The sequence below is a fragment of the Budorcas taxicolor genome, chromosome 14, assembly GCF_023091745.1.
Source record: "Budorcas taxicolor isolate Tak-1 chromosome 14, Takin1.1, whole genome shotgun sequence".
NCBI lineage: Eukaryota > Metazoa > Chordata > Mammalia > Artiodactyla > Bovidae > Budorcas > Budorcas taxicolor.
This window is the reverse complement of record NC_068923.1, coordinates 6,090,081-6,117,935: the sequence shown is the minus strand read 5'-3', so window position 1 is coordinate 6,117,935 and position 27,855 is coordinate 6,090,081. Positions and strand designations below refer to the sequence as shown.

At 36.8% G+C, this 27,855-nt stretch overlaps 1 protein-coding gene across 1 annotated transcript in view; it reads left to right on the top strand.

The window, feature by feature from the left end:
• Positions 1–27,855, top strand: part of ADGRB3 (adhesion G protein-coupled receptor B3) — an 881,864-nt gene that overhangs the window by 490,776 nt on the left and 363,233 nt on the right. The window contains exons 14-15 of the mRNA XM_052651548.1: positions 7,404–7,506; positions 20,544–20,587. Of these exons, the coding sequence (XP_052507508.1) occupies positions 7,404–7,506; positions 20,544–20,587 (147 nt within the window). The remainder of the gene's footprint in view (positions 1–7,403; positions 7,507–20,543; positions 20,588–27,855) is intronic.

The window sequence follows — 27,855 nt, the reverse complement described above, 5'->3', positions numbered from 1 at the left end:
AGCTTTGTTTTTAGTGATGCTTTCTAAGGCCCACTTGATTCACATTCCAGTATGTGTGGCTCTAGGTGAGTGATTACACTATCATGGAAATCTGGGTCATTAAGGTCTTTTTTGTATAGTTCTGTGTATTCTTGCTACCTCTTAATATCTTCTGCTTCTGTTAGGTCCATACCATTTCTGTGCTTTATTGTGTCCATCTTTGCATGACATGTTCCCTTGGTTTCTCTAATTTATTTGAAGGGATCTCTTGTCTTTCCCATTCTATTGTTTTTCTCTATTTCTTTGCATTGATTACCGAGGAAGGCTTCCTTACCTCTCCTGCTGTTCTGTGGAACTCTGCATTCAAATGGGTATATATTTCCTTTTCTCCTTTGCCTTTTGCCCTTCTTCTTTACTCAGCACTTTGTAAGGCCTCCTCAAACAGCCGTTTTGTCTTTTTTTGTTTCTTTTTGTTGGGAATGGTTTTGATCACAGTCTCCTGTACAGTGTTATGAACATCTGTCCATAGTTCTGTCTATCAGATCTAATCCATTGAATCTATTTGTCACTTACACTGTATAATTGTAAGGGATTTGATTTAGGTTATGCCTGAATGGTCTAGTTGTTTTCCCTACTTTCTTCAATTGAAGTCTGAATTTTGCAATAAGGAGTTCATGATCTGAGCCACAGTCAGCTCCCCGTCTTATTTTTGCTGACTGTATAGAACTTCTCCACCCTCAGCTGCAAAGAATATAATCAATCTGATTTCAGTATTGACCATCTGGTGATGTCCATGTGTAGTTTTCTCTTGTGTTGTTGGAAGAGGGTGTTTTCTATGACCAGTGTGTTCTCTTGGCAAAACTCTGTTAGCCTTTGGCCTGCTTCATTTCATACTCCAACACCAAAGTTACCTGTTACTCCAGGTGTCTCTTGACTTCCTAGTTTTGCATTCCAATCCCCTATGATGAAAAGGACATCTTTTTTCGGTGTTAGTTGTAGAAGGTCTTGTAGGTCTTCATAGAACCATTGAACTTCATCTTCTTTGACTTTATTGTTTTGGGCATAGCCTTGTATCACTGTGATGTTGAATAGTTTGCCTTGGAAACAGAGATCATTCTGTTATTTTTGAGACAGCACCCAAGTACTGCCTTTCGGACTCTTTTGTTGACTATAAGGGTCACTCCGTTTCTTCTAAAGGCTTCTTGCCCACCGTAGTAGATTTAGTTTTCATCTGAATTAAATTCACCCATTCTGCTCCATTTTAGTTCACTGATTCCTAAAATGTCGATGTTCACACTTGTCATCTCCTGTTTGACCACTTCCAATTTACCCTGATTCATGGACCTAACATTCCACGTTCTTATGCAATATTGTTCTTTACAGCATCAGACTTTACTTCCATCACCAGTCACATCCACAACTGGGTGTTGTTTTGCTTTGGCTCTGTTTCTTCATTCTTTCTGGTGTTATTTCTCCACTCTTCTCCAGCAGCATATTAGGCACCTACAGACCTGGGGAGTTCCTCTTTCAGTGTCATATCCTTTTGCCTTTTCATATTGTTGGGTGAGTGGTTTAATTTCCTCGGTTCTGTTGCACTGCAACAAAGATTTGAAATGGTGGACCAGTGTTACAGCTTTTTTACAGCTCAGAGCTTTATTTGGCAAACAAAGGATAGTACGCCCCCAAGGCGTGAGGGTGGGTCACCCCCAAAGGAGAGACCTCAACCTGACTTGGCTCCCTCTTTTATAAGTTTGTTTTTCCTTCCCCCTCTCTTGCTCTATGCAAATTAGGGTTAGCCAGGAAGGGGGTGTGTTTCTCATTCCAGTCAATGGATTTTCTTTTGTTCCTTTTTCACATGCTTTCCCTGTGTCTTTTAGCTACCACCATTTTGGACTCCTTTTTCCTATTCTAACTACCTATCAATACTGTTCATGGGATTCTCAAGGGAAGAATACTGAAGTGGTTTGGCATTCCATTCTCTAGTGGACTGTGCTTTGTCAGAACTCTCCACCATGACCTGTTCATTTTGGGTGGCCCTACACAGCATGGCTCATAGTTGCTTTGAGTTAGACATGACATGATCGATGTGATCAGTTTGGTTACTTTTCTGTGACTGTGGTTTTCATTCTGTCTGCCCTCTGAGGGTTAAGAGGCTTGTGGAAACTTCCTGATGGGGGGACTTGCTATTGGGTAATCTGGGTCTTGCTCTGATCTGGGGCAGGGGAGGCACGCTCAGGAAATCTTTAGTCCAATTTTCTGTTGATAGGCAGGGCTGTGTTCCCTCCCAGGAGTTAGGCCTGAGACCAAACTATAGTAGGTGACCTCCTTCAAAAGGATTTATGCCAGCACTCCCCCACAACCCCCAGGACTGTTGTATTCAGTGCCTCTGACCTATGGCAGGCCATTGTTAGCCCACGCCTCCACCAGAGACATGTTCACAGGCAAGTCTGGCTCCGTCTCTTGTGAGGTCACTGCTCCTTTCTCCTTGGTCCTGGTGCACAGGTTTTGTTTGTGCTCTCCAAGAGTCTGTTTCCCCAGTCCTGTGGGAGTTCTGTAATCAAATTCCACTGGCCTCCAAAGTCAAGTTTTCCTGGGGCTTCTCAGTTCCTTTTCCAGATCCTCAGGTTGGGGAACCTGTTTTGGACCGTAGAACTTTTACAACAGTGTGAGAACTTCTTTTTAGGTATATATGTTATAATTGTTATATATCCTCCTGGTGAATTGACCCTTTTATCATTAACTAATGTTTTCTTTTTCTCTTAGTATAGTTTTTCCTTCAAGTCTGTTTTGTCGATAGAAATATATCCATTCTTGCTCTCTGTTGGTTACCGTCTCTAAGGAGTATCATTTTACATCTTTAACTTTCAGCCTGTCTATGACCTTATACCTAAAGTGAGTCTCTTGTAAAGAGCTGCATTGCATTTTGTCCTCACATTTTTACTCTCTTTAAGATATGGTTCATGTACCCTATGCACTTTAAGCCTTTTTAATAATGTGAAGAATAACTTGAGCCTTCTTTGAATAAAGAGCTCTACACATTTTAAAATGTTTTAGGTTCTGACTAGCACAAATCTCAAGGACAAGAAAGAACTTTATTACTTGAGTCATGAAATCCATTTAGCTGTAAGATCTGCTTTTCTAGCAGTGAATACAAATGTGAACCCAGCCAGGAAGCATTAGTAGATCACAAAGTCTGACATGACACACAAGGAGCCAGCTATTCACTTATGCAAATTAGAATAAGTTAATGGAATAAATTAAAGTAATTTTGTACACTGCATATTTTTTAAAAGGAACTATTGTATACTGTGTATTTGCTTGCTTTTCCTTCACTAAATATTTGGATACTGTGATACTGACATATTTTAAAACTTAGTCAAAAGTTTAATATTTTTTGGTATATTATCAGTGTCTTTCAAATATGTGTTATCACTAAAATATGCCCAATGTGATGTACTCAGGATACATAAATGCTGGATACTAATATTGTCCTCCTTGAACTAAAATCTTATGGAAGGAGACATGCATAGTATTAGTGGATGCTGTGATAGAGCTAGTAACTATCACACATAAGTGTGATAAGAACATCCAACTGCATAAATACATTTATGCATATCCCTTCCCAAATGTATTCTGAATAAAGTTATTACACATATGAATACACAGTTTCTCTCCCTGCTACACATACACAGTTTAGTTCAGCTGTTCAGTCATATCCAACTCTTTGTGACCCCGTGAACCGCAGCACACCAGGCCTCCCTGTCCATCACCAACTCCCAGAGTTTACTCAAACTCATGTCCATTGAGTCGGTGATGTCATCCAACCATCTCATCCCCTGTTATCCCCTTCTCCTCCTACCCTCAATCTTTCCCAGCATCAGAGTCTTTTCAAATGAGTCATCTCTTCACATCAGGTGGCCAAAGTATTGGAGTTTCAGGTTCAGCATCAGTCCTTCCAATGAAAACCCAGGACTGATCTCCTTTAGGATGGACTGTTTGGATCTCCTTGCAGTTCAAGGGACTCTCAAGAGTCTTCTTCAACACCGCAGTTCAAAAGCATCAATTCTTTGGTGTTCAACTTTCTTTATAGTCCACCTCTCACATCCATACATGACTACTGGAAAATCCATAGCCTTGACTAGATGGACCTTTGTTAACAAAGTAATGTCTCTGCTCTTTAATATGCTGTCTAGGTTGGTCATAACTTTCCTTCCAAGGAGCAAGTGTCTTTTAATTTTATGACTGCAGTCACCATCTGCAGTGATTTTGGAGCCTAAGAAAGTAAAGTCAGCCACTGTTTCCACTGTTTCCCCATCTGTTTGCTATGAAGTGATGGGACCAGATGCCATGATCTTAGTTTTCTGAATGTTGAGCTTTAAGCCAACTTTTCACTCTCCTCTTTCACTTTCATCAAGAGGCTTTTTAGTTCTTCTCACTTTCTGCCATAAGGGTGCTGTCATCTGCATATCTGAGGTTATTGATATTTCTCCCAGCAATCTTGAGTCCCGCTTGTGCTTCATCCAGCCCAGCGTTTCTCTTGATGTACTCTGCATATAAATTAACCCTAACATATACACACATACTTACCAAAAGCCATAAGGTGGAATTAATCTTCTAGAAACGTTCTCCACCAGGCTAATTGAGCAACAGACTAAATACCCTACAGAAAGTAGCTTATCTAAATCACTTGGTTCTCCATGGCCCAGTTTCCTGAGGCTAAAATCTCCACAAGCCCAAATACAAAAAGAACTTCATAAATATCTTAACAAAGTATGAATTCCTATTTGGAATCCTCACATCTGTATATTCCAATAAATTATTCACTTATACATCTTCTAAAATAATACCAATTTAATTGATTAAATTAAATTTGTTAAAATTAAATTTAATTGATTAAATTTGTTAAAATTAAAGTTGTTAAAATTAACATTTTATAATATTTTGGTTTTCTTTATAGCAGGAAAACAGGATTATAAACAATACCAGAATAAAGGAGTATACTGAATTTGTTAATGTGTAAATATTTTTGTTTCAGGTAAACTCCCTGAACTGAAATATATTCATTCCTGAGAAGGAAACTTGTGTCTGTGTCCTAGGACTGTCCTGTGGGAGAAATCTCCATATTTTATTTTATTATTTTTTTTCTTTTTGGTGGTAACACATCAACATTTTCCCCAACTCCAATGTCTTATACACACACACACACACACACATATGTATGATGATATATATATATGTATATATTATTTCTGGGAATCATGTCAGATCTGCTAATATAATTAATCATCTAGCATCAACTCACATTTGGTCCCCTGATCACTTCTGCTCATGGGAAACAGGAAAAAGTCAGTTTGCAAAGGAAGTTTGGCCTTTAGAGCTTAATTCTATATCCTTCTCAATGTATCTTATCTTCAGTTGACTCATTAATATTAAATGAAATAAATAACAATGAACCACCCTTCTTTGTTTGCAAACACACTCCTCTAAAAAATATTAAAAACAAATTACTTTTTTTTTCACTATTTGTTGTTAGACTGGATACAATGAAGCTTCCTAGTGTTTAAGAATTTTGTTATTTGACATTGCTAAATACATGAGAGATGGGTTAAAATATTATCCCACTCAGAATTTGTTTATAGTCTCTCTGCTACTAAATATCCCCTGGAGAAGGAAATGGCAACCCACTCCAGTACTCTTGCCTGGAACATCCCATGGAGGGAGGAGCCTGGTAGTCTACAGTCCATGGGGTCACGAAGGGTCGGACACGACTGAGCGATAAGTGTAGTATACTTGGTATTTTTTTTCTGGTTAAATCTTGTGGCAAAGATTATCTCATTAGAGAAATGATTTTCACAAAGAATGTGAGGTTCAACATGATTCTACAATATTGGAATTATATGATTTTGATGATACAGACATTTTAGAAAACCATATGGCAGTAACTTAAAAAATTAAACATGCTTTTACCACATGAGCAAGCAATTCTAATCATACTCAAGACATGTGAAAATATGTGTCATCTAGAATGTATGTGTACCAGTTATTCATAATAGGCAAATATGGAATAGCTACTCAAAATCAGAAAAACTAAAAATCAGGAGCATCCTAAATGCTGCTCATTGAAATGATGAGTAGATCAGAAATTGCATGTCATGAAATGCTACTTAGCTATAAAGAGAAACAGGATGGATGCATCTCAGAAGCATTATGGTGTGTGAATTAAATCAAACACACATGTGTATGTACTGTATGATTTTATTTAAATGAAATTCTCAAAAGGCATAATTATAGTGACAACCTGTCTGTGGTTTCCTGGAACCATGGAGATGAAAAAGGATCAAGTATAAAGAGTCTTAAGGAAACTGGAGGGTTGTCTGGATTTGCTGGTACAATTACCGAAAGCTTTTGACTACTGACTTAAAACTGATTAATTTTATTAACTATAAATATTGCCTTAAACAACAAAAAAATATGGAAAAATTAAGTGAGTTTGTCTTGATACCTGTTATGAGTTCCCCAGAATAGTAAATGATCTATCGAAGAACAGGGGCTTTATTTCAAATCAAGAAGGAAGGAATGTATACATCTTCAAATAGCTCAAATACAATAAAATCTTTAAATTTCTATATAATAGAAGGTGTAAAACACTTTATACCTGTTGGATAAAAACATGTGCAAGAAACATCTGGTTCAGTTTTATAGGTTTATATACTTATAGGTATTTTTTTGTAGCTTATTATTTTGAAAACTTCTTTGTGAGTGAACTATATTGGTGAGATATTTCAAAATGCAAATGTGTTCCTTCTATCTAGCATATTGAGATAAAGAAATGGCTTGAAAATCTATTTTGTTGAAATGATTGATGGTCAGTAATTAGCAACATTTATTGATATTTAAATTCTACTTGTTTTCATTCTACACTACTTACCAGTCATTCATCTTAATGAATTTTGAAAAAGTTTAAAAAAAATGCCAAGACTGCACTTTGCAAGAAAAGTATCTGGTTTCCTGGATAGCAAAACTGTTAAGTCCACCTTGAGATAAATGGATTATATTCCTTTAAAGATTGCCTGAAGGTTTGAATTCACAATGCATCTATCTCACAGGTGAATCAGCTTTAAGTAATCGAAAGCTTGTCAGCGCTATTGCTTTTCTATCTTTCCTGCATTTAAACTGGTAACAGTCACCAATAGCTTTTTCCCTCTAAAGCTTTCTAGTTCCAGGTAGGGTATATTTATAACAAGAAGTCAATTATATCTTTCCATGAATACTACTTCAGGATCGTGTTTTAAATCTGTTTGTGCAGTTTCTATGTCTTTGCCTAGATACATTTATTAAAAGTGTCCTCATAACATGTACTGAGCATACAAATTAATATTCCTTTTCAATCCTTTCTCCTTTTAATCATAATTATTCTGTTTCAGAAATTATACTGTCGTCAATTCCAAAATCATCGTGGTCACCATAAGGCCTGAACCCAAAACAACGGATTCATTCCTGGAGATAGAGCTAGCTCATTTGGCTAATGTAAGTATCATTCATTTAGCTTTGAGTTTCTTATAGAATTGACCTTTTAAAAAGGTTAATAGTCATTCTGTTGACAAATAAGACCAGAACACATTTTCTAAACACTTCAGAGTTGCAAATGAATTTATCTGTTATGAAGATATGTGTTATGTAGAAACAAGATGACATATTATCCTATGTTTTTGTTCATAATAGGACTCTCAGTTTCTCCAATATAGTACTTAATAGTTTGTTAGTTCCTACATCTTTATTGGGCTCTAAATTAGGCAGTGGGGGATGTCAAGGTGGGAACCAATCTCGCCACCTGGTGAGGAAGACTACCATGTAAGATGCATGCAGCGACAGAAGCTGCAGACATAATGCAAAGGGGAGTGTTGTCCTGCAGGGGACCCCAGGGTTGGAGAGTGGGTGGAGTGGCTTTTTAAAGTTCTACACTCAGGATCAGAGGAGGCTCCTTGTAACTACCTGGGTGTTGCAGTGATCAAAATCCAAATCTTCCATCCAGAATGATAAGAACTCATCCAACTGCAAATGAAATTCTTCAGACCTTGTTTAGGCCATATACGGAAATTTAAACCATATACTTATCCTTTATACATTCACCTCAAATACCTAACTCATTGATTTAAAGAGCAAAGAAGATGATTCCTATTAAGGCTTTCTTAATTATGCTTTTACAATGCCTGTGTTAGAGTAAGACCATCTCCAATGTTGCACATACATAGTTCTTTTTTTTTTATTACTCCTTGCAAATTTTCTTTGAACTTGGCTTTTACACACGGTTAATGAAAGCACAAAGTGATTGTCATTTTCCCAAAGTGAAAGACATAATGGAATTTATTCCCACATCCTTTAGTTATAAAACCTGTACTTTTCCCAGTATTTTATAATTTCTGATATTAAAGAACTCAGATACATTTTATTAAAAAATGACAATCATCTTTCCTATAAACCAGTTTTTAAAAAGCTGTTCTGGCTTCTTAGGTTTAGCTGTTCTGGTTTGTGAGGTTTAATGTAAACCTCACATCTCTCAGCACTGATTTTAAACATTATGATTAATATTTTAACTATCAGGTCTTTTCCCACTTTTGCCAAAATGTGTCCATACTGGTTCTGTCTAACTTTGACAATGTGTCTTATTTCTATTATATGTACTTCTTCATAACTTATAATGGCTCTAATATCACTACTGTACTGAAAACTAAGAGATACTTTCGACATTACTTTTGAATAAGGAAATTGTTTGCTTGTCCCACATGTATTATAAAATATTTGTTTACATATTTGTTTGTATATATATTTTTATCATGGTAATGTCTATTGAGTTATAAGCATTGGTGAAGAATATTAAGAGATATTAATTGCCTGCATTGCTCTCTGTTTCTTAGGGAGACAACACTTCTCTAAATGAGCATTCACAAAACTTTCCTAAATAAAGATTAAATCACTATTGAGAATTCAAAGAACATGTTAATTAAATGGTATTTTTCTCATAAATCTAAGAAAGATTAAAATAGTGTTGATAAAACAGTCTCATTATTTCAATTGAATAGAACTGTTTGAAATGAACATATTTAAGCTTTGAGTCACACTTTTCTGGCAGCCTATTTTGTCAATTCAATTTCAAAGAGATACAGCACATCTAAAAATTTATTTTCTACGTATGGAAACTAGAGTATATGGTCAATACATTTTATGAAGCCCTAGCTAGATTCTGGAGTGGCAGTGAGTCAGAGTATAAGCATGATGAGCTGATTACCAAGTCACTGAGAATTGGTTCTTTCAGTATTTTGAGTGAGTTGACTAGATTCCCAAAACAATACTATCCCAGCGCCAAAGACCTGGATCTGAGATAATATAGACAAGTCTGTTACACAGAGGGGCTGACGGAGAAGAAGAGAAGTTTACTCTGGAGAAGAAATTCCTCGAGGCGTGCCCCGGTCAGAGCAGCACCCACCTGTGCACGTCCTCGGAGGCCACCTGACTCCAGGCCACGTGGTGGAGACGCTCTTGCTGCTTTGTCTCTTGTCTTTCCTCCGCTTTATAAATCCCTCCCTCACACACCTCTTCACGCTCTACTGCTTGGAGTTTCTTTGCCTGCTGTATTTATACCCACCGTGAAGATCAGACTGTCTTAAAGACTTTATTGTTCACTGAGGGAAGGAATATATGACTGGTTTATTGAATGTCTTATAAAGTATGTTCTGACTTTATTTTATTTTCATTGATTTAAAAAAAAAAAAACAGGCTTTTTAACAAATAGCATTTAAAGCATGTTATATATAATGAGACCCTTGGGAACTAGTAGGACTAGCTAATAGAACATAGAATCTTGAAATTCCATACTGTGTTCAGCAAAGCCATGTGCAGTTTTAACCAGCTCATAAGTCATTAAAGAGTAAGACACTATTTTTAGTTCAGTTTCCTAGGCTTATGACTTTATTATTATAATTTGCAGAGTCCAGTTCTGTGGTCTTTAGCACTTGCACACAGAAATTGCTTGATTATTAGAAATACCAAATTTGCTTTTCTGAGAAAAGTAATTTTGTTTTCCATGTTATATTACTTAAGTATTGTTAGACTCTATAATGTGCAAGGAAAGTTAATACATTTATTGAAAGTAATTATTGGGACCTAAATTAGGGGAGTCGAGTGGGTCTGTAAGCACACACATAAGGAAACACACACACACAAACACACATACACCCACCATTAAGATGCCTTGGTTCTGACTGATCTGGGCCTGCTGACTTTCCAAGATATGAAACATCCTTATCTTTAAAGATGAGTTAGAAGAATTTTGGTTATCTTGTGCTCTATCAGCTTTGCAAGCCTGCAGTCCCCTTTTTCCAAACAAAATGTCTTAATAGAGTTCCATTTCTGGTAGAGGGATAGATTGGCCCACACTAGACTGCAGTCTCTGCAGTCAATTTTTCTCTTTCCTTTTCTTTTTTTCCCTGAATAACAACTTTCATGGTCTAGGTAGGGTGAACCTGCTATCCTTCAGTATTAAGAAAAATCTACTGGGTTTATTTGTAGTTCTCAAATTGATCATATTTACAAATGATCTCATGGGAATTGGGCTTGTAGGTTTTATTTTCTTTGCCATATTTGCTTGTATACTAATAGGATCTACCTAACAAATTAAGGAGTTTGTTTCATGTTTATAAACTAAAATTAGTCATGAGCCATGGCTTTGTAAATCATAGTGGAAAACACAATGGAAAACTGTGTTTTCCCCTTTTTACCATTAGGGAGCATGAGAAACAATAAAGAGAAATCCCCACATTCATTAGTGGGTATTTTCATGAATAGCACAGGCCAATAACAATCCAAGGAATTAGAAATCACTTGGCAAAGCTTAAAGAATGCATTCAGTCTATGCGATTGTAATTTCCACAGAGGGATATTTGTATCCCTTTACTTTTTAAGTTACTTTTCTACCCTAGCTTGTGTCCAGTTGGAAGAGATTTCTGATGTTTTGCCTGCTCAAAACTCTTGGTAGTTTTAATGGGAGAGTCTTGAAATGCTAACTAGACAAGCAGATTGATGGTTCTGCCAGCGGCTAAAGTTGAGATAGAAATTATTCTCTAGCTACAGTTTTTTGGTTATATCCTAAACTCCTAAACCTGAATAAGCATTCTTCCCAATTACATCTCAAATTCAGTTTATTTTTATTCATAATATAACATTGTTATTCTTCAAAATGGTTTAGACTAATTATGCTATTGTGGGAGCAAACAGTTTCAGTTGAGTCAGGCATTTTGGGCATATGAGTTATAATGGTCCTTGTCATATCTACTCAGTTATACTATTGTAGTGTGACAGCAACCGTAGACAGTATGTAAAAATGGGTGTGGTTCTGTTACAACAAAATATGATTTACCAAAGTAGGTAGAAAGATTCAGTCCCTGGACTGCGTATATTATCACCCCCTGTATGGTAAAGACAATGTGCCCCCACCAGGATGCCCACATCCTAGGCCCCATAACTTGAATATATTATAGGTCAGAGGGAATTTGCAGATGTGATTAAGGGTAAGAACACTGAGATGGGGCAAATATCCTAAATTAGGTGAGTCAGTCCAATTCACATGAACCATTAAAACTGGAAAGCCTTTCTCAGCTATGGTCAGAGAGATGCAAGGTACTAAGGATTCAACCTGCCATAGCTGAATTTGAAGATGAAGAAATAGTACCGAAAGCCAAGGCATATGAGCAGACTCTAAAAGCTAAAAACAGCCCCTGGTTGTCAACAGAGAAGAAAGCATGACCTCAGTCCTTCAACTACAGGAACTCAATTATGCTGAGACCTGAATGAACCTAGATGCAGATTCATCCCCATATCCAGAAAGGACTCCAATCCTGTTAACATTCCAGCCTTGTGAATCTCTTGAGCAGAAATCTAGCTAGGTTCACAAAGACTCCTGACACAGAGAAACTGTGAGATAATAAATTTGTGTTGTTCCATGCGCTGGGCTGGAAGAAGCACAAGCTGGAATCAAGATTGCCGGGAGAAATATCAATAACCTCAGATATGCAGATGACACCACTCTTATGGCAGAAAGTGAAGAGGAACTAAAAAGTCTCTTTCTTGACGAAAGTGAAAGAGAAGAGTGAAAAAGTTGGCTTCACGCTCAACATTCAGAAAATGAAGATCATGGCATCCGGTCCCATCACTTCATGGCAAATAGATGGGGAAACAGTGGAAACAGTGTCAGACTTTATTTTGGGGGGCTTCAAAATCACTGCAGATGATGATTTCAGCCATGAAATTAAAAGATACTTACTCCTTGGCAGGAAAGTTTTGACCAAGCTATATAGCATATTGAAAAACAGAGACATTACTTTGCCAACAAAGGTCCGTCTGTTCAAGGCTATGGTTTTTCCATTAGTCATGTATGGATGTGAGAGTTGGACTGTGAAGAAAGCTGAGCACTGAAGAATTAATGCTTTTGAACTGTGGTGTTGGAGAAGACTCTTGAGAGTCCCATGGACTGCAAGGAGATCCAACCAGTCCATTCTAAAGGAGATCAGTCCTGGGTGTTCATTGGAATGAATGATGCTAAAGCTGAAACTCCAATACTTCGGCCACCTCATGTGAAGAGTTGACTCATTGGAAAAGACTCTGATGCTGAGAGGGATTGGGGGCAGGAGGAAAAGGGGACGACAGAGGATGAGATGGCTAGATGGTAACACTGACTCGAAGGACATGAGTTTGAGTGAACTCCGGGAGTTGGTGATGGACAGGGAGGCCTGGTGTGCTGCAGTTCATGGGATCGCAAAGAGTCGGACACGACTGAGGACTGAGCGACTGAACTGAACTGAACTGATGCTGCTAAGAATGTGTTAATTTGTAGTAGCAGCAATAGAAAACTAACAACCTGTATTTGCATTGGAACATTGCAAAATCAAGTTTTTATTATGAAAATAATACATATATGTACCTTAACAGATAAACTACAATAATCATCATATATTTCCCAGTGAAAATCAGTCAGCAACTACAGATTACATTTTGGCCTGGTGATTATCATGCCAGACAATGAGAATGGCCACTGTAAGCTGATAGTGGGATCTTAGGGAAGATTGGAGGATGCCAGGAGCAGCTCTGACATTTGTAGATGTGTTGTGCTCTTAAAGCAGCTGAGGAAACTTCTCTGCTGGCAGCTGATACATTGAAACTATCCAAAACAGTCCAGCCAGCTCTTGTCTCTGCCAGGACCCCATGAAAATACTACTGGGACACATTGTTACATCCTTTTGGATTTAAAGGAAGAAGGCAAAGCTGTATGCTATATCTATATGGAATCTAGTTAGCAGTCACATACGAGGAAGACTACTCTAAGACATATATGTGAAGACAGTGATTTTCTTTGAAAGATATACATGTAAATAATTTTTGATACTGGTTCTTCTTTTGCTACTTTCTCTTTCAATAGAAAAATATATGTCAGGAAATAATGTACATTCTGTGATTGGTGATATAGCTAAGGAATCAGAGAAGCAAGCTGTTATCACATCCACAAAATCAGTGTCATCTGGTTAGTGTGGATTCCTGAGTATCTAGATAGCAGAAGCTGAATTAGATGCGTGCCCTCCCCATATACTAACTGAACAGCTGCCAGCTCCTGGAGGACGTGACTTGTCCTGATAGAACCATATTCTGCATTTCTCACTTCACTGCCCTATATACCATTCTGCTTTTCCTAAAGACAGCTCTTTCTTTTCCATCTTCTTGATTTAACTGATTCTCAATGCTTTGCCTTCTATAAAATGCATGCAAATAAATGGAAAAATTCTGTCTCCATGCCCTTTTAATCAATAACACAGTGTTGCATTCTCAGTGAGGTTCTTTGGACTCCAGGTGTATCTCAGCTACCCTAACAAAAAAGGAGAGTTAGACCCAGACATAGATGTTTTTAAGTATCATTTAAAAATACTAAAATATTCTTGAAAACCTTAAGAAGAAGTGTGGAGAACAAGGAACAAACGGTTTCCTGTTATTAAGCTGCATATTATTTTCAATGGCATCATCCCCTTAGGTGGTGTATTACACGTTCAAGGATTATAAAGATGTTTATTTATTAAAAGATATACAGAAAGGGCTCCCGCTCACTGATCCATTTTTGTGACCTGTCAGAGATATGAGTGTGGAAAGATTTACCTGTACTAGAATTCTGCTTCCCTTAGAATGCATTCCTGAGCATTTTAAGATGTGGCTCTTCTCAAGAAGTATTTGAATTATAGGCAAGATATAAACTAGTCGTTGGTGGGTCAGATCAGGTGTTTGGGGAATGTTCTTAGGAATTCCCAAAATCTGTTTATGCAGTTATTTAACAATTACAATTAAAAGTGTGATGGAAGTGGAGGATAAGCTTAGCAAAATCCAGGTCTTTTTAATGTAATGCTTTTACATATAAAATATCAGAAATAGAGGCTTTGTAATGTCAGTTTGAACAGTCTCTCTCCTCTTCATGTACAAGAACTCAATGCGCTCAATCACAGGAAGATGTGACAGAAGAACTTGCCCTGGAACATGTGACCCAGAGCCCTGGAAATGTTGGAACAATCACAAGGAGGTCACTGCCCTTTTCCGTGTCCTCAGAAGCTGTGTCTACAAGCTTGCTTTTCCTCTACAGATGAGAGGACATTTTTTGTTTCAAGAGGGCTATGAAAGGTACAGGGAAGTTAAGAGGTTTCCAGATTAGGAATTTACTGTGAAATATGAGGTCTAAACATTTGAACACTTCAAAGAAAAGCAGAGTGAAGTAGCCATGTTATTTCTGGTGTGTGTGTGTGCGTGCATGCTCAGCCATCACTTCAGTCATGTCCAGCTCTTTTGCAGCCCCAATGGACTGTAGCCCATCAGGCTCCTCTGTCCATGGGATTATCCCCTCAAGGATAATCGAACTGAGCCTGTGTCTCCTGTGGCTTCTGCATTGGCAGGCAGATTCTTTACCACTTGAACAAGCTGGGAAGCCCCTGTTTTGTGTCCATGATTCTACAGTGTAATGTGGATTAAAAATTATGAGGAGTGGAGGGAGTAGTTGTTAGAATGCCTGCTCCTAGGTTAAGCCCCAATCTCAAAGTTCCTGAAGCCAAAGAACCTACCTTTTTAATCAACATCCCAGGTGATTCGAGAGAAAATCCAGAGAAAACACCTTGAGAACATTAAGGTAACAAGAACATAATTAAGATTTCATGTGAATTGAATTTATTCAGAACTTAAAAACTCCAAGGAAAACTTGAAGTAACTTGGGGCAAAATTCATGTTTATTATGACTATTATCTTTCTGTAAACAAGCTCCTTCAGGTATTTGTTCAAATGTCATCTTATTGGTTCGGTTCAGTTCAGTTCAGTCGCTCAGTCATGTCTGACTCTTTGGAACCCCATGGACTGCAGCACGCCAGGCCTCCCTGTCCATCACCAACTCCCAGAGCTTACTCAAACTCATGTCCATTGAATCGGTAATGCCATCCAACCATCCCATCCTCTGTTGTCCCCTTCTTCCACCTTCAATCTTTACCAGCATCAGGGTCTTTTCAAATGAGTCAACTCTTCGCATCAGGTGGCCAAAGTATTGGAGTTTCAGCTTCAACATTAGTCCTTCCAGTGAATATTCAGGACTGATTTCCTTTAGGATGGACTGGCTGGGGACTCTCAAGAGTCTTCTCCAACACCACAGTTCAAAAGCATCAGTTCTTCAGCGCTCAGCTTTCTTTATAGTCCAACTCTCACATCCATACATGACTACTGGAAAAACCATAGCCTTGACTAGAGAGACCTTTGTTGGCAAGCCTATTGGTTAAGCCTTCTCAATATACAAAATTGCAATCCATTCACTTCCCAGTCTTTCCTACTCAGTGTAATCTACTTTTCAACACAGCACATATTGCCACCTAGTATCTTATGTATTTCCATGGGTTCTTCTTTGTCTCTCTCCCTGCTCTCTTCATTATAGGTAAGTCTCTGAGGCAAAGGCCTTGTTTTGTGCAATGCTGTGTCCCCAGTGCCTCCAAGTTATCTGGAACATAACAGATATTTGCTAAGCGATTTTTTGCGTGAATTGATGAACTTGTTCATCATCTTGGCTCTCTCCTGACTTCTCTTTGTGAGAGTGATTTACCATTGTGAGATGTACTGAAAATATTACATACGTGAAAAAAAAAAAAGACTTGGATGAGAGTTTTCAAAAAGAAAAGGAAATCATTAATAAATGTCATTCTAGGAAAATTCTATGGGGTAGGGCTAGAAAAGATGTCTAAATTCCCCGTTTTACAAACAAGAAACTAGGGAAGTTATGTAAGACCGAAGGAAAAGAGGACCATGTATGGAAACACATAGACAAAAACAGTGATGTATTATACTGTTAAATAGATATACAGATAGCCCCTCATTCATGATTTTTCACCTTTTGATGGTGGGATGTGATACGCATTCAGTAGGAATCACACTTAGGATTTTGAATTTCAATCTTTTTCTGGGCTAGAGATATGCAGTTACTCTCTTGTGATGCTGGGCAGTGGTCCACAGCTCCCAACCAGCCACACAATCATGAGGGTGAACAATTGTGATACACCCATTCTGTACCCATAAAACCATCTTCATTTTACTTTCAGTACAGCAGGCTTTGCATGAGATGATTTTGCCCAAATTTTGGCTAATGTGTTGTGAGCACATTTAAGGCAGACTACATTAAGCAATGATGTTCGATAGGTTAGGTATATGAAATACATTGTCAATTTACAGTATTTTCAACTTGCAATGGGTTTATCAGAATGTAACCCACTCATCATCAGTCAAGGATGCTCTGTATTGATTTGCTTGATGTTGAGACAGAGGAAAGAAGTAAAAGAAAATATCAAAGACTATTAAAGATAGTACAATGATATGTTTAGAACATCTATGGTAACTAGAAAATGTGACTGTTGGTACACTTTTCAAATGCTTGAAACTGGGTGAGTGGTAATGTTTAACTCAACTGTACTGTTCAACTTTACAGTTTTGAATGGAGTCAGGAGACAGTTTTTTGGCCAAATTTTATTTTTAAAGAACAGCATATTCTTTCCAAAAGTTTTCAAATATATTCAGTTTTAATATTTAAGTATCAATTATATTGACTGCTCTATAGATTAATTTCTGGTCCATTTGGCTCATTTACCCGACAATCTATTTTTTTTAGTTTCATGAATTCCTTAAATCCACTTCTGTGAGTTAGTTCACAGCCTGACTATTTCCCCTTGCTTCTGCCATTATATTATGTTCCTCCGTTTTGTCAAGCTCACCATTTCCTGTTATTGATTTCCCATAAATTCCTCATAACAGATCTTACAGCAGAGTGCCTTTGAGAAAAGTATCTTAAAATTATAACAAATATTTTACAGGTGGTTTCTTTTAGCCAGTTTTTTTTTTTTTCCATGTTTAGAATTCATTCATCATTGGTTTTTGCTTTGTTTACCATCTCACATTCTTATTCCTTAAGGGACTGGTCTATCGAGGTACTAAGATCCTCTACTCTGCTTGTTCTGCATATTTCTATAAACTTCAGATGTTTATGTAATTGACCTCAGCCCACAGCCCCACAGGGTGACTGTTCTGGAATGAACATTCACAGAGGCATATCTGTCTTTTGTGTAGGTCCCAGAATGTACAGTAAAAAGCAAGATGGAGTGGTGCATATCAGAACCTATAATCTTTCTCATGTGGATTGTTTCTAAATTTTCAAAAGGACAGAGAGAGAGAAAAGCATGAGCTCTAAGGGGTGAGAGTGCGGAAGATAGGGGTGAAACTAAGATTTGACAGAGGTATGGGTAAGAGTAGAAAAGGCATTACTCACCTTTATACTTTTGTCCCAAGTGAAAATTAGTTTTCTTAGAGGGGTGAAACAGAAAGAAATATCTAAACAATTAAGCTTATATTCTATTTCTCTTCTAACTTTATTGTAACTTGTTATGAATTTTAATTATGAAATATTAATCCTATCATCAGTATCCTGTGCTGTTTTATATAGAGATTGACCTTAATCTCGTCCATTCCTAACGAAGTGAGCTCAATATAGAGGACCTGTAATTTCAAGGTTTTATGCTTACTGCCTATATCCAGTGTACACACTCCCATGCCCTTTATTGTCATATTCCAAGGACAATTTTTCTATAAATTGCCTTGAGTTCTTTTGAATAGGACTCTAGATATATATAAAATAACTTTATGATACAATATTGTATTTCTGCTGAGGACTTGTTAGGAAGTCAGAAACTGTGTCGGAATTTCAGGTAAAACTAGACAGGGTCTCATAGAACAGAGAAAGAAACAAATTTGAAATGCCATCACCTCTTCATCTCATGAACATCTACATATCTCTGCCTCACGTTATGACTAGATAAGGATCCACTTTTTCATGGGACTTTCTGTAACACAGGCCATGATGCTCTGTCCATCATTTGTCCCCTAAAAAATAAATTATGACTAGCGATATTTATTTTGAGCATGTCTCTATTGTTATATGAACATTCCACGTGTTCCTCATCAATCTCTATAAGACTATAAGACCCATTTCAAGGAAGGGGATGTTTTTTATGCTCTGAGAGCATAGTTTATAGGTATGAGTGTCTGATTAGAAGAAAGATACTTTAGAGATCTGGTCTATGAAGGATTCTGAAGAATGGTAACAGTGCTAACATATGGGAGTTAGTCAAATGTCCCAATTAAAATGCTAGTAAAATTGGGAACAGTTCAGTTCAGTCACTCAGTCATGTCCGACTCTTTGCAACCCCATGGACTGCAGCACGCCAGGCTTCCCTGTCCATCGCCAGCACCTGGAGGTTACTCAAACTCATGTCCATTGAGTTGGTGATGCCATCCAACTGCAGGATCTCATCCTCTGTCATCCCCTTCTCTGCCTGCCTTCAGTCTTTCCCAGCATCAGGGTCTTTTCAAATGAGTCAGTTCTTTACATCAGGTGGCCAAAGTATTGGAGTTTCAGATTCAGCATCAGTCCTTCCAAGGAATATTCAGGACTGATTTCCTTTAGGATGGACTGGTTGGATTCCTTGCAGTCCAAGGGATAGATTTCACCACTTTTAGAATAATGAGCCAAAGTTATGTTTCTTTTTTTCTTTTTCTAATAGAATTCTAGAATGGACATAGTGAACAGTACTTAGAGAGGCAGTGTTTCCCAAAGAACTTGCCTAGATTTTGAAGATATTGCTTTGCCAGATCTACCCCAGTAATTATCTATTTGGAAACAAGACTGACGGCAAGTTCATAGCTGGCAGTCACCGAGGGAGCTTGTCCACCTACAGGAAGGTGCCTGTAGTCTATTTCAGGACTGGAACTTTCACCTGCCTTGGCTTATTCATCATTTTGATATCAGTGACTAGGTGGATGAGCCCATAGATGTGATGTGTCTTCATCCTGCAGTGACCCAAAGTTTAGAAGAAGTAGTAAGTGGGTGGGATGTCAAGATCAGGATTTAGAAATCTTTCCTGAGAGACTTCAATGTGTCAAGCTCAGGAGAAAACTACCAAAATATCCCATATACTGTTGGTGTGTGTTATTAGGAATATGGCACCTATGCTGGAGAGGCAAAGTTCCGCTTTGTCCTGTGCATGTAGCACAGGTGGGTGTTTTCCTAGGCACACTGTAAAGGAAGCACTCCAGAAGATGAGTGTCATGGAGAGTGAGAGAACTTGGAAGTGACAGAGTATGTTTAACAGAAGAGACAAGAGGATCTGTGGATAGCTAAAGATATCACAGAGAAGAAGAATTACTAGGTTAGTTTCAAAGGGAACAATAAGGCCCCATGAAGGTGACAGAAAAACAACAAATAAAACATTCCAACCATCAGAGCTCTTCAAAACTGTGTGCCTGGTGGATTATCCAATGTGGAAAACTCATTGTGTCATCCTGAAGGTCATCTTGGCTACTCCATACATAATTATTAAACTAAATAAAAATTTAGCGTGTTTCCCCCATAGCTTTATTAGATGTGATTCTATGAAACTATGCTCTGTTGGTTAAGAAAATATTGCAAGTCCACAGACTCTCTGGAAGTGCTCTTGTCTTTTGGAAGCTACACCCCCGGAAACAGAATAGGACATGGCAGGGGGGTGCCTAATACAGAATGTGTTACTGTGATTTAACTATTGCAAGTATTTCTTAAAGGAAATAATCCAGCAGTTAGTATTTTAGAGAAAAAAATCAAACAGAAATCATAAAAATATAAACCATGTTGTATATGAAAATATGTATAAATATAAAAGTATAGACTGTGCTGTAAATGAAACTTTCACTTATAATTTAAAAAATGAAATATGGGTTATGATATTTGGAATAGATATGTTTTCTTGAGTAGAATTGCATCAAATGAGCCATTAAACCTATGAGGAAGGACATGCAAATTTTTATTCAAAACAGAGGTGGAAAGTATCTTACTGCAAGATAAGAAATGTGCCATTCTGTTTGCATTTCACAGAATACTTCAGTTTTTTTAATACACCTATTCCAAATACATTTATTCTTTCTCTTACTTTTAGGGTACTTTGAATCCCTATTGTGTGTTATGGGATGACTCAAAAACGTAAGTGACTGATGTTTCTTTACATTACTTTGGACTAAATATTCAAAGCACGTTAAGTTATTTCAGCTGCCTTCTAGTCCACAGGAATATGATAAGTTAGTGGGATGGAGTTACACTCATTGAGAAGAGTCTCCTTTTTGAAGCTGTAAGACAGCATGATGAATGTGTTTGTGTGTATGTTGATGCCATCAGGTTATATCCCAAGATAGGACTGCATTACCTAATGTGTAAGGCATATTGCGATGTGAATTCCATGAGGTTTTTAAAAAAGCTTTACTGTTTTGAAATTATAGTAGCTCAAATGCTATTTCAACATTTTGCCCTAGTGATTCCACTTAGCATTGCAGAATAAAATAGCAATTTCTATGGTCATTTAGCCAATACATTACTTGCATGACCTTGAATCTATTATCAGAGTAATGCAATATTTATATGGCCATTCAAATTGTTTTCTTATGAAAATATTGAGTGACATTTAATTTTCTTTTTCTATATTTTATGAATTCATGAAGACAAAAGAAAATAATTTCAATAAATAAGGATGAATTATTCTTCCGTGTATTGCTTTGTTTGTACAAGTAATTGCAATATATGTGGTCAAAATCATCTTAATCTCATTGGTAATGCTATGAGATTTTAAGGTCTTAAAGAGCAGAAAAATTCATGATTAAGGCTTAATTAGACTCCCATACTTTAAGTACTTGTATGAGTTTCTTTCAGTGTAGTAGCCAGATTATACAATCTTCTTTTTCTTTGTTTTGCATGGAGGAGAGATAAATTTCAATCAATCTCAAAAAGTAGTACCACCATGTGTATACTGTCAGTTAACGCACCACATTCTATGTATTCTAAGAATTTTCCCAGTCTTCTTCCCCCTTAATTGGATGTGTATTCAGGGTTTTATGATGTTGCTTGTCTCCTATTTGTAGTTATTGGAGAGCTTAGAAAAGGGATGTTCTTAGATTTCTAGGTAAAAAATGTGCTAATTCTTAGGATAGTGATGGAAGTTAAAATAGTATTTATGTGGGTGAAAAATAAATGATATGAATCACGTTTTTTTATTTCCTTTTTTCTTTTCAGTGGTATGAATCATGTTTTGTTTTGTTTTTTTTCTGTAGAGTCAGATATTCTAGGATCCTGTTTTCCTAGGAATCTTAGTGCATAAAGAGAGTCTCAACTTGCCGGGTTATAACATGAGTTGGATGCTCTCATTGATGTGATTTTTTTTTTTTTTTTTTTTTTTGCTTTTTAAAACCACATGAAGAAATCCACTGTAGTAAAATTTTTGCCAGATTTCCTCTTTACCAATAGCTGGAGAAGATGTTCATAGTATATTCTGAGTCACTGTTTAGTATGTTGTATAGCCAAGGGAAATATAAAAGTCTACTAAAAACAACTAATTGTTTTCCACTCAAGAAAAGCATGCCATCTTACACACATGATTACAGGCATTTGCATATCTCCATGAATAATAACCAACTTTTGTTTAGTTTCATTATCTTTTTAGTAGATAGAATATGTTTCTATATTGATCCAAGTAGGAGAATGCATTGGTTATTTCAAAAGACCTTTGAGACTTACAGGAATATTATAGAAAAGGGGGCATTCCCTTATTTTATGTATCTCTTGGTGTGCCTTCTCAGTTTTTCTAAGGTGTTAAGTTTAATTTATGGAACTATTGGTGCTTGAGGTCAGCATTGAGTTTACAAATCAATCACATTCTACTTTCTCTAACATCTGGTGACTCTTATCCATCACAAAGAACATGTCTTGGTTTTACAAACTTCAACTTTGTAGTTGTCCTTGAAGAAAACTATTCAGTGAGAAGAAGTGTGTTTAGCTGCCTTTCAAATCATCTTATCTCCAGAGATCAGTGCAGTTCGTGTTTCCTTGATGTATCTGAAGAGTGATCAAAAATCTTTCCTCTGTGACAGAAATTCCATCCTGTCATACTTTTTAACAGACTGCTTCATCATTAAATTGTTTTTCTGGGTGAGTTTGAAACAATGAAGGTTAAGACAATTTTTTGTTTGTTTGTTTCTTCACACCTGTTCTTCTATTTTGATCATGTTCACATACACAATAGTTTTATCGATGCAGTGATGTTAATTTTGAGTATAAGACACCAAGCATAGTTAATAATGAAGAGACATGGCTCTTGTGTTTTTATCAGAAAAAGATTAATCTAAATGATGTTTTCAAGATTGCAGTAGCACAGTTGAAATTAGAAGTCATTTTTTTTAAATTTTGGTGTAAGTAATCAAATTACCTTAAATTTTTATTAAGATGTATTTGACATGTAATGTTATGTTAGTTTCAGATATGAAACGTAATGATGCCATATTTGTTTACACTGCTAAGTGACCACCATCATAAGTCTAGTTACTGTCTGTCAGCAATGCTGTTTTGTTTTTTAGTTGCTAAGTAATGTGTGACTCTTTTGTGACCCCATAGAAGGTAGCCCGCCAGGCTCCTCTGTCCATGGAATTTCCCAAGCAAGAATACTGGAGTGGGTTGTAATTTCTTTCTCCAGGGGATCTTCCATACCCAGGAATCAAACCCATGTCTCCTGGTTAGAAGTATATTCTTTACCTCCAAGCCATCTGGGAAGCCATCTGTCACCATTATTTAGTTACAAACTTTTTTTCTTATGATGAGAAAGTGGGATGAAGAAGGTAGGGAAAACCACTAGACCACTCAGGTATGACCTAAATCAAATTCCTTATAATTATATAGTGGAAGTGAGAAATAGATTCAAGGGATTAGATCTGATAGACAGAGTGCCTGAAGAAATGTGGACAGAGGTTTGTGACATTGTACAGGAGGCAGTTATCAACAACATCTCCAAGAAAAAGAAATGCAAAAAGGCAAAATGGTTGTCTGAGGAGGCCTTACAAATAGCTGAGAAAAGAAGAGAAGCTAAAGGCAAAGGAGAAAAGGAAAGATATACCAATTTAAATGCAGAGTTCCAAGGAATAGCAAGGAGAGATAAGAAAGCCTTCCTCAGCGATCAATGCAAAGAAATAGAGGAAAACAATAGAATGGGAAAGACTAGAGAGCTCTTCAAGAAAAGTAGAGACACCAAAGGAACATTTCATGCAAAGATGAGCACAATAAAGGATAGAAATGGTATGGACCTAACAGAAGCAGAAGATATTAAGAAGAGGTGACAAGACAACACAGAAGAACTATACAAAAAAGAGCTTTATGACCCAGATAACCACGATGATGTGATCACTCATCTAGAGCCGGACATCCTGTAATGGAAGTCAGGTGGGCCTTATGAAGCATCACTATGAACAAAGCTAGTGGAGAAAATGGAATTCCAGTTGAGCTATTTCAAACCCTAAAAGATGATGCTGTGAAAGTGCTGCACTCAATATGCCGGCAAATCTGGAAAACTCAGCAGTGGCCACAGGACTGGAAAAGGTCAGTTTTCATTCCAATCCCAAAGAAAGGCAATGCCAAAGAATGTTGAAACTACCACTCAATTGCACTCATCCCACACACTAGCAAAGTAATTCTCAAAATTCTCCAAGCCAGGCTTCAACAGTACATGAACCATGAACTTCCAGATGTTCGAGCTGGATTTAGAAAAGGCAGAGGAGCCAGAGATCAAATTGCCAACATCTGCTGAATCATCGAAAAAGCAAGAGAGTTCCAGTAAAGCATCTACTTTTGCCTTCTTGGCTATGCCAAAGCCTTTGTGTGGATCACAACAGACTGAAAAATTCTTAGAGATGGGAATACCAGTCCACCTTACCTGGCTCCTGAGAAATCTGTCTGCAGGTCAAGATGCAACAGTTAGAACTGGACATGGAACAACAGACTGGCTCCAAATAGGAAAAGGAATATGTCAATGCTGTATATTGTCACTCTTCTTATCTAATTTATATGCAGAGTACATCATGCAAAATGCCAGGCTGGATGAAGCACAAGCTGGAATCAAGATTGCCGGGAGAAATATCAATAACCTCAGGTACGCAGATGACGCGACCCTTATGGCAGAAAGTGAAGAAGAACTAAAGAGCCTCTTGATAAAAGTGAAAGAGAGTGAAAAAGTTGGCTTAAAACTCAACATTCAGAAAACTAAGATCATAGCATCCGGTCGCATCACTTCATGGCAAATAGATGGGGAAACAATGGAAACAGTGACAGACTTTATTTTGGGGGGCTCCGAAATCGCCGAAGATGGTGACTACAGCCATGAAATTAAAAGGCACTTGCTTCTTTGTGGCTGACCCAAGGAATAACTTGAAAATATTTTGCTCACATCACAAAAAGGCTTATTTTAGTTATAAAAAATGTTTCTTTTTACACTTGTGTGATTGATAATTTGCACATTTTGGGCGCTACTCCAAATTTGTATTTTTGGATATTGAATCTTGTGTTGATGACATTCCTTAGAAAATCCATAAGTCTTCCTTTCATCTGAAGCTATAATATTTATCCTGTTCTCAGCAACACTATTTGTTGCTAACAGGCCTGTGAAATATTATGTTTGTTCTCAGAAAATGTTTTAGAGATTCATTTTTTCTTTATTTTATTTCAGTTGATTTATAGTATTATATTAGTTTCAGTAGTACAGCATAATGATACAACATTTTAAGACTGTACTCAATTAAAATTTATTATAAAATAATGGCAATATTTCCCTGTACTGTACAAAATGTTCTTGTTACTTATTATTTTGTACACAATAGTTTGTATCTCTTAATCTTATACCCCAACTTTGTGGTCCTCTCATCCCTCTTCTCACTGGTAACCACTAGTTCTCTGTATCTGTGAGTCTCAGTTATATGCATGTAATTGGATTTATTTTTTATGTTTCATATATAAATGAAAACAGAGTTCTTTGACTAATTTCACTAAGCATAATGCCTTCTAGATCCACTCACATTGTTGCAAATGGCAAATTTCATTCTTTTTCATGGCTGAGTAATATTTCAGTATTTCATTGTTCACATCTTCTTTATCCATTCATCTGTCAATGAACTTGTTGCTGTTGTTTAGTTGCTAAGTCATGTCCAACTCTTTGCAACCCAATGGACTGTATCCTACCAGGCTCCTCTGTCCATGCAATTTCTCACACAAGAATACTGGAGTGGGTTTCCATTTTCTTCTCCAGGGGATCTTCCCAACCCAGGGATCAAACCTGTGTTTCCTACATTGGCGGGCAGACTCTTCACCACTGAACCATCAGGGAGGTCCTTGATGTGTGTAGGTTGCTTCTATGTCTTGGCTATTATTTATATTGTTGCTATGAACATTTGTGGTGCATGTATCTTCAAATTAGTATTTGGGGCCTTTTTTTTTTTTTGGATATATACCTAGGAGTGGAATTGTGGGATCTTGTGGTAGTCTTATTTTTACATTTTGGAGGAACTTCTATACTGTTTTCCATAGTTTCTATACCACCTTACATTTCTACAACAGTGTGCTAGGATTCCCTTTTCTTTCCTTACCAGTATTTGTTATTTGTATACTTTTTGATGATAACCATTTTGAGAGGTGTGAGGTAATACCATATTGTAGTTTCGATTTTCATTTTTCTAATAATTAGCGGTTATGTGCCTGTTGGCCATCTTTTTTTTTTTTTAAGAAAAATGTCTATCCAGGTCTTCTACTCATTTTTAAATTGTTAGCTTTTAAAAATAGAGTTGTTCGAGTTATTTATACATTTTAGAAATGGACACCTTATCAGTCATATCATTTGCAAATATTTTCTCCTGTTCCATAGGTTGTCATTTTGTTTTGTCAGGGGTTCCCTTTACTGTGCAAACACATTTAAGGTTAGTTATTAATAGATTACATTTATTTACTTTCCTTTTTGTTTCTTTTTCCTTAGTAGACAGATCAAAAAAAAAAAAAATATTGCTGTAATTTACGTCAGGGTGTTATACCTGTGTTCTTTTCCAGGAGTTTTATGGCTTCAGGCCTTACACTTGGGTCTTAATGCATTGTGAGTTTATTTTTGTACATGGTATGATAAAATGTTCTAGTTTCATATTTTCCACTTAGCTGTCAAGTTTTCAAAGAAGCAGTTATTGAAGCAACTGTCTTTCCTCCATTGTGTATTTTTCACTCCTTTGTTGTGTATTAATTGACCATAGGTTCCTGAGTTTGTTTCTTCTGTTCCATTAATCTATGTGTTTGTTTTTATGTCAGTATCATGCTGTTTTGACTACTGTAGGTTTGTGTTATTGTCTGAATTCAGGGACCATGATAACTTTAGCTTTGTTGTTTTCTCTCAAGATTCCTTTGGCAATTCAGGGATTGCTGTTTAATATGTTGTTTAATATGAATTTTAGGATTATTTGTTCTAGTTCTATGAAAAATTTGATTTTGATAGGTATGGCATTTAATCTGTAGATTTCATTGGCTACTGTGGCAATTTTAACAATACTTCCAATTCAAGAACATGAAGTATGCTTCCATTTCTTTGTATCATCTTTATTTTCCTTAATCAATATATTGTAGTTTTCAGAGTCTAGGTGCTAAATTTATTTCTTTTTGAGGATAATTTAAGTGGAATTGTTTTACTGCTTCCTCTTTTAAATAGTTCACTATAGTCTTCTATCCTGCAACTTTACTGAATTTGTTTATTAATGCTTATAGATTTTTTGGTGGAAACATTAGGGCTTTCTATGTATATCATCATAACATCAGCAAATAGTTGACAACTTTACCTGTTTTCTGCCAATTTACATGTCTCTTATTTCCTTTTCTTGTCTCATGCAGTAATTAGGATTTCTGGTACTGTGTTAAACAGATATTGTAAGAGTAGTCATACTTCTCTTATTCCTAATTTTAGGGGAAAGGCTTTTCATCACTGAGTGTTTCCTGTGGGTTTACCGTAACTTGCCCTTATTATGTTGAGATATGTTCCCTCTATATCCACTGTGAGTTTTTATCATGAATGGATTCTGAAGTTTGTCAAATGATTTTTCTGTGTCCATTGAAATAATCATGTAATTTTTACCCTTCTTTTTGTTGATGTTGTCTATCACATTGGTTGATTTGTGAATATTGAACTGTCCTATGATCCTTGAATAAATCCAAAATTGATCATGGTGTGTCATACTTTTTATATATTGTTGAATTTGGCTTACTAATATTTTGCTTAGGACTTTTACATCTATATTCATTGTAGGTATTAGTCTTTAAGTTTCTGTTTTTGTAGTATCTTTGCCTGGTTTTGTTACAAAGTGGCCACATAGAATGAATTGGAGAGTGTTCTGTGCTCTTCAGTTTTTCTGGAATACTTT